The sequence below is a fragment of the Clavelina lepadiformis genome, chromosome 7 (genome assembly GCF_947623445.1).
Source record: "Clavelina lepadiformis chromosome 7, kaClaLepa1.1, whole genome shotgun sequence".
In the NCBI taxonomy this organism is placed as follows: domain Eukaryota; kingdom Metazoa; phylum Chordata; class Ascidiacea; order Aplousobranchia; family Clavelinidae; genus Clavelina; species Clavelina lepadiformis.
The window spans coordinates 3,195,152-3,202,824 of record NC_135246.1 but is presented as its reverse complement, the minus strand read 5'-3'; the positions used below and the strand labels follow the sequence as shown (position 1 = coordinate 3,202,824).

Below are 7,673 nucleotides of genomic sequence, written 5' to 3'. Positions count from 1 at the left end.
ATGCTTTAAGGTAACACTACACCGTAGTTTAATACGGGCCCTAGTTAGTGTTTGCGTGTTTGCTGTAACCCAAGTCGAGCGTATAATCATAGTTAAATGACGGCCTTATGTGCCGCCGACGTTGGCCGAGCTTAAACTACGCAGCAGCGGGAGGCACTGTTAGAGTTAGCACTACCCGGTCTTCGTACAGAATGTGCGGCTGGAACTTTGTAATTGAGTCTTTTGTTTCTTAAACCGCAAAATTTTGTGTGTAGTTATGAAAAAGGAATAACAGTTAACAGAACGTAATATTAGCAAGTACAGCAACATTTGTAAGTTGATTTTGAAAGCAGGAAAAACCGACAGGACCGTATTTTTGTATCGTATTGTTTATTTATCGTCGTTAACTGTGCAGAGCGAAAGTTGGTATGGTAACTGCCATAGTTGAAGCTCAATAAAAAGCATGCTCACGAACAATTAACGAAAAGAAAACTTTGACGCGTTCTATAAACTGTAACAAAGTAGGAAATAGAAGTTCAACGTATTAAGCGTGACATCAGGATATAGTAATACAAATATTCATTGCAAAAAGTAAGATTAATTACAGCTTTTGCTCTCGCGCGGTACATTATTTCCTTATATAGAAACATCTCTACTGTCCTAGGAGGATTTGTATCTTGCAGCAACTTATCAGCTTATCATTGCAAAGCGGAAAGTCCATATAAGCTACAGAAGTTTTCAGTTCATATAAATTTCTGCGTGATTAATAGTTTTTTAAAAGTTTGTTTCAGCTCGGCATTAGTTTGATTGCTTTTGAAATTGTGATGTCTCAGATCAATAGTCCAGGCAGTATCAGTCCCACCGCAGACCCGAAAGCGGAATCTACGTCATCGGAAATAGAAGAGGAAGGCAGCGAATTAAAAGTGGGTCATTTATAGTTTTTCATCTTTAAATATTTCTGTTGCCTGCCTAAGTGTAAGTCACTGTACAGCGGTTCATGAAAATGTTTAAGAAAATGTATTGCTCTGAACTTTTCTGTTTGCAACTAAGTTGACCATTTCAGAGTCGTAGTCGAGTTATTCAAACCGAGTCGAAAGTCAAGTCGAGTCATTTCCCGTTTAAGACTCATATCAAGTCGAGTCGTTTGGTTGTTAAAGACTCGACTCAATAGATATTCGAAACCAAACCAAACAGTCACTGATTCGAATCATTACAACTCAGGACCATTAGCTGGTTGCTATTCACGGTTATCACTTATCATTGTGTTTTGCCAATGTAGAGTTTTGCTCAGCGGACGATTAACGAACTTCTCAGCCTGTACGGCTATGACCGGGTTATGGAACAAGATATCAATCGACTGTACACTAAGAGTAAATTGTCAAACGGAGTTGCGATGCCCGATTTCATAAAAAGTAGGTGTTATAGTTTACCGAAATGTTACTAAACGTTTATTCCGTGTAATCAAAACTGTTCTTCCTCTTTCGTTTTAGATGAAGGGGCGTTAAACCACGCGGATGAAATCAAGATGAAGATGCTTGAAGATAAACATCAATTATTTTCCAAAATAACATCTTTTCCTCCATCAATGGTGTCTTTGGTTGATCCGGAGTCGTCACATCCACAACGTATCCGCGTCTCATCTGAAAATTATCCGGTTCCTGCTTCTCCGGTACAAGCACGGCGACCATCTTCCGGATACTCAGGTTTTTTTTAATTTAACCATGCACTTAACTTTACGTCATATTTGAATAAATGGTAGGTAAGAAAAATGTTTTGCACTCTGCAGTAAGATGACGCCAGGTAGCCTATATGTTAATTTAAAACGTTTTATCCTCCAAAATACGCAACCAAGTGATTATGGAGTATACTAAATATATTCGCATTGGTACATCCACCATTTCATTGCTGTTAATTGTTTTAAATGACAATAGAATAAACAAAAATAAATGTTCCATATTCTGTTGTAGGTACGGAAGAAAGCGTAACATGCGTTTGGTGTCGTAAGCCGGGTTCCGCCGCTTTCGCCGTTCCGGATGGTGATAAAAGTAAAACTTTCTGCAGCGAAAAGTGCTTTGCTGCTTGTCGCAGAGCGGAATTTAAACGTACCAGGGTAAACTTTTTCTTGCTTTTTCGCGCTAACGAATTTGGTTATGTTGAAATAAAAGTTATAAATTAACCAAACGCTTCGTCAGGTCTGTGACGGCTGCAAGCAATCCCGAAAAGTGAAAGAGTATTTGGACACCGAGGGAGGCGGAAGACGGCTTCAGTTCTGTTCTTCTGTTTGTCTTGAGACTTACAAGGTGTCTGTCTTTTGCAACGAATTGGAGAAGACTCAAGTATGTTTGTAACCAAGATTTTCTTTAGCCAAGATGCCGCTTACACCTGTCAGCATGGTTAATATAGAAATTACCAAACATGAAATTTGGTGACATCTTCACCCTCAAGCATAACTCGCACTGGTCTTGACAAAATTACACCAAAAATAGCTGTTTCTGAACTTAGATTAAACTGCATGTAAAAGAACTAAGCTATACAACTTACGTCCAAAACAAGAAACACAGAAAATGGTTACACGGAAAACTGTAAATTCGATGTCATTCTACCGTTTACAAGGTCTTTTGCAATTGTTACATATAGTTTCACCTTTGCTTTTCAGAAAACGAAACCGAACACTAAACAGAAAAAGGACAACGCCATAGCCTCAGACAGAGATGAAAACGTTCCGGATTCTGCTTTAATGGATTTGAGAATTCAGAAGAAGATTCAACCAAAAGTAGAAGACAAGAGTCAATTAAACAACGATCTTTCTAGAGTTGACACCAAGAATTTTCAACATCAACGACCAAGGACCGCGATGAAATGTCGACCTTCGACGTCAAACCTTTCTTTGCCTAAAGCTCCCGGCACAATGCCATGTGTGAACTGGTCGTTACCGAATATCACCAGTAACCAAATTCTCAACAACTCGTTACTGCTGCCGAACCATATGAAGCTTGCGATGGAAAGATTTGCGGGAAACGTTGGCCCCTCAACACACCCTGGTGCAAGATACCCTACAAATATAATCCAACCGTCTTTTCACGTGGGGACGAATACTAAGTCGGTACACAGTGGGACAATCGCGAAGGAAAACACTGCAACTGGCTCTTACTCTTTGCCCTTGAACTCTTCAACTTTCGAAACCATTTTGCAACGGAACGCGAACGAAAACTTGGATGCAACCAGTTTCATGTTGGGTGTGCTGGCATCTTCTTCACATCAAGACATCAGCAATCCATCCTCAGCTCAAGAGACCGCTGAAAAAGCATTGCACAATACGTCGTCCAAAATCTCTCACGCCGCGACGAGTACGAACACTGACGAATCACCAAACACCCCGTGTGTCACAGACTGCAAGCCTGGTGGGTTAAAAAATGACAGTCCGAAGAACGTTGGAGACAATAAGGGTCCCACCTGGCCGGTGTTGCTAATGCCCTTCCCCGTCCCTGTACCTATTTTCTTGCCGTTACCGCATTACAATGTCCAAACCGAAAGCACTAACAGTCATGAAAATGAAAAAACATCGCCAGCAAAAAAACGTAACAATCACGAGAATTCTCTGAACAATGTGGACCCAAGGCAACAAGATTTAGCTCCAAACAATGCACCAACTACTGCGTACAAGTTGGACTCGAATGCTGATGCTGATCAAGGAGCTGGAAACTCATCTCTACAATGTGACAAAAGCACGGAAGACTATCCAGAGAGAACATGCGAAGACTCAGAACCACAAGAGAGCAACGGAAGTGAAACAGAAACAATCTCTTTTACCGACCAAGCAGTTGACTTATCCGCTAAATCTGAGCAATGTGATAGAAAACGTTCGTTTAGTTCCAGTTTCAAACGTAATCTTCTGTGTGAAAACGCGTCGGCCAATGACAGTAAGAAAGTAAAAACCTGTAACTAAAATTTGTACGCACGTATACTGTGTAACTGGGCTTGATTAAGCCTAACGAAAGCGTCAAAATATTTCGCAGCTCAAACTTTGGCGCTTGTATAGCGTGCAAGCGTATCAGGTTACTGACATCCGAACCGCTGTTAAACCCATAACGCTACGTCATGTTTCCTTTAATCCACGAAACTTTACACCCGTACTCACATTACCGTGTCCGATGCGCATCTCAATTTTCAAATTAATTCAAGACGGTAACAGCGGATTTCTCCAAATAGAAAAGCGTCATGCAAACCTGCTGCTTTGGAAATTTCTACCAGGCCAGTTGCTTAAAGTTGTTGTTCGCTGCCGGTGTAGTCTGAAATTTCACACCGTCTCATTCACGCGATAATAGGCTACTTGATCAGAAAAGCATTCTACGATGCATGCTTGAAGACGGGATCAAGTTATGCCATAAAATCGTCCTGTGAAAATTGGCCACAAATAAAGCTGCAAGCAATAAAGTGGATCTGCTTATGTGTTGAAACATAATTAATTATTAGGGATGGGCCGATACGAACCCAAACCCGAATAGATTCGCCGAATATCACCTTTATGGAAGATTCGGACGAACACGAATACCAACAATGGCGAACCCGAATACAATATTACTTATAAATTTACTGACTTTCGTAAAAAGTGATGATCTAGCTTCCCGACAAAGCTGAACTAGAGTCAGCAGTACTTACAATGAATGTCGTTTTCCTGACGATTTTGCTTTTTCAATCGTTTTTTAAACACCATTTTTCGAAAGAAAGCGATTTGTTTATCGATTACGTCATTTTAGAAACAAGACTTGACAACTTTTGGAGGAAATTTTATTGTTTGGTTTTAATACGAATAGATTCGGGATTCGTTCGTGTCGACCTTCATGATATTCGGGTTCGCACGAACCCGAATAATCTTCCTCGCGGCACATCCCTATTAATTATAACTGTACACTATAAACCATACGATCGCGTTATCGTAAACTACATGTTATACATGATCAATCTTTCATTGGTAAACAGCTTACAGTGTTCCGTTCGTGTTGTAGAGTGATTGAACATAATTTACCTTTTGTTCTCGCATCAGAATAATTCAATACGACAAACCATAATGTCGCCTGTTTTTCTGCCTCTTGAAACTGCACCAAGAACCGCAAAGTGTCAGATTTCAAGACTACAAGTACTGAGGTCTGCAGGGTTGTAACATGATCTTTTGACGCCAATAAGTGCAACTACATTATATGCTGCTTATACTTATTGACATATATATGTTAAAAACAGTCCAGCGTAAATATTAAGAACAGTACCAAGTTATGTTCGATGGTAGCTGCCTGAACACACGATAACTACACCAGAATAATCCAATACAAAAGTTCTTTGCATTACAGTACAGGCTATCGCAATATTAAATGTTAAAAACACTCAGGTTTCACGTGTTAAATTGACTTCTCGTCTTGGTCTAGCAATTCCAACAAGATACGATTTCACCTAGAAATCAAAACAAGTGCTATTTTTGCCTTGTTTGTTGCGCCAAGAAGAAAGCCTCCAATGCAAAATTGTCGCAAAAAGTAGAGTCGTTTCCTGCAGATGTTTGGGTAAGAGATCACACACCTATTAAGTTTCAATGACCTACAAAGCATTTTTACTGTAAACTTAGTAGCCTACGATGCCGATGCAGTATTTTGTCTAAAACACTTTGAAAAAATAACTGCAACCAAGCTAAAAAATGCATGAAACTCAGAAACACACACAAAAATAAACTCGGAAAATTTACAACAATGGTCGTCTATTTGCGTTGTATAAATGTAAACATCTACTGTCGCATAAAAAAGCTTTTATTTACAGTATATGTGTCATTGCTATGAACTTTCGTATGGGCTTTTGTTTTGTTTCGTATGGGCTTTTTGTTTGAAGTTGGTTAATTTGCTTCATATTATTAAAAAACTTCTATTTCCAGGCCAAACAGTAAACCATAACATTACACTTTTTAATGTAAACCATAACTAACGCCTCGTTCAACAGCAATTCGCTACTGTCCATAATTTAGTGTAGACTTTTCGCGATAGAACAAAGTGTACGATGCCGCTAGAAAGAGTTTTTTAGCATTTCGATTGAATAGAACATGTCAATATGGTTCTAGTTTGCACATGTTATAACCCATGCGAATGCAAAAGACATTAAATTTTTTAACACCACAGAACTTTCTGTTGGGTGTGTGTAGAATGCTTGATGAATATTATGGGTCATTATAAAAATGCCAGTATAATTGTGGCAACGCAAAAGCATATGATTTGCTGGGAGCGGTTTGTGAATGTAAATTTGGCAAAATCAGCATTAGGTGCGCGGTAGAATCTTTGATAGTGTAACTTTCAACAATGACACCCTTCTGAAAGAAAAAACGTTTCTGTGACATTGTGACTTTTTTCTCACTATGTGTGAAAACCACAACGTTTTCGCACTTGGAGTGGCTTTTTGAAACCCCAGTGAACCACATTAAAAATATCTACAACCTACGACGAAAATGGTTTTGGGAAACGCAAGAAGTTTCAACTTTTTAACAACATTAACAAACTAGGTAAGGTTTGAGTACTAATTACTAATAAGTTACTAATTAATACTAATAATACTAATTTAATACTAATAGTAATTTAATACTAATTTCATTTAATTCATCAAAACATGAACAGTGAGACTTCCAACTTTCGGTCTCCCATAATTACTAAAACTTACTAACCATATGCATATGAGAGGATATTAGTAGAACTTAGTTTTAGATCTCAAAAATTTTGTTTTGGGAGTTTCTTAGTCTTGTTTCAAAAGTAAATAAACTAAATGAAATAGATAACTAAATAAACAAAATAAATAAATAAATAAATAAATAAATAAAAATAAATAAAAAAATAAATAAATAAATAAATAAATAAATAAATAAAAATAAAGAAATAAAATAAAGAAATAAAATAAAGAAATAAATAACGAACGAAATAAAAGGATTTAGTATCGCCTTCGACTGATTGTTCACATCAACGAGCAATTAGACGGAATCTGTTTCTAAGGCGCTGTCAAAGTTTTCCGTTAGTTGTCAGGTGATAAATGTGACTGACACACGATTGGGTAAATGTCAAAATTTGCTCCTATTTTGAATGACATTCATATGCTTGTAGTTACTGTAAGTTTCAGCAATCGTTTTTTCGCAAATGCTCACATTTATCTCATTATCATATCTTAGATTTTTTTTAGCTACGTAATGTCAGTGATTGTGATTGACAGTGATTGATTGGTTGACTTTAGACTAAATTAAACTGTTGGAAATAATTAAACGAACCAACATAGCGCGCAAACGTTTAAATTCATTAATATAGACTATTTTATTATAGATTTCAATATATTTTACTATAGATAGACATCCTGACATGCACTAGGCTATAACTAATATATAACAATGTTCAGGGTTTTTCGACTTAGCAAATAATAACGAAAATGTCACAATTGCTTGAAATCCTTTTTTATAAATAAAACTGATTAAAAGAAATAAAACTAATTGAAAAGTTTCTGAACCAAACTTTTCTAGTTTATTCTTAACATGTTACATGTAATAATAATAGTGCAGTAGATAAAATCTTGCAAGTTAGAAGTTACTACCGAGAAAGATGATCAACTTTTGCTCCTCCGAATACTTTCCTATAAAGCTGTTTCAATACACCGGAACAAGTGTAATGTTTTTCTACAAAAATCGT

General features: G+C 37.3%; 1 protein-coding gene across 1 annotated transcript; it reads left to right on the top strand.

The window, feature by feature from the left end:
* The first annotated feature begins 183 nt into the window (after positions 1–183).
* Positions 184–5,340, top strand: LOC143465088 (uncharacterized). The gene is made up of 6 exons (XM_076963245.1): positions 184–902; positions 1,259–1,391; positions 1,470–1,682; positions 1,947–2,089; positions 2,172–2,315; positions 2,636–5,340. Exons 1-6 carry the CDS (start codon positions 804–806, stop codon positions 3,923–3,925), a joined length of 2,022 nt encoding a protein of 673 aa, XP_076819360.1. The 5' UTR covers positions 184–803; the 3' UTR covers positions 3,926–5,340.
* The last annotated feature ends 2,333 nt before the right edge of the window (positions 5,341–7,673 follow it).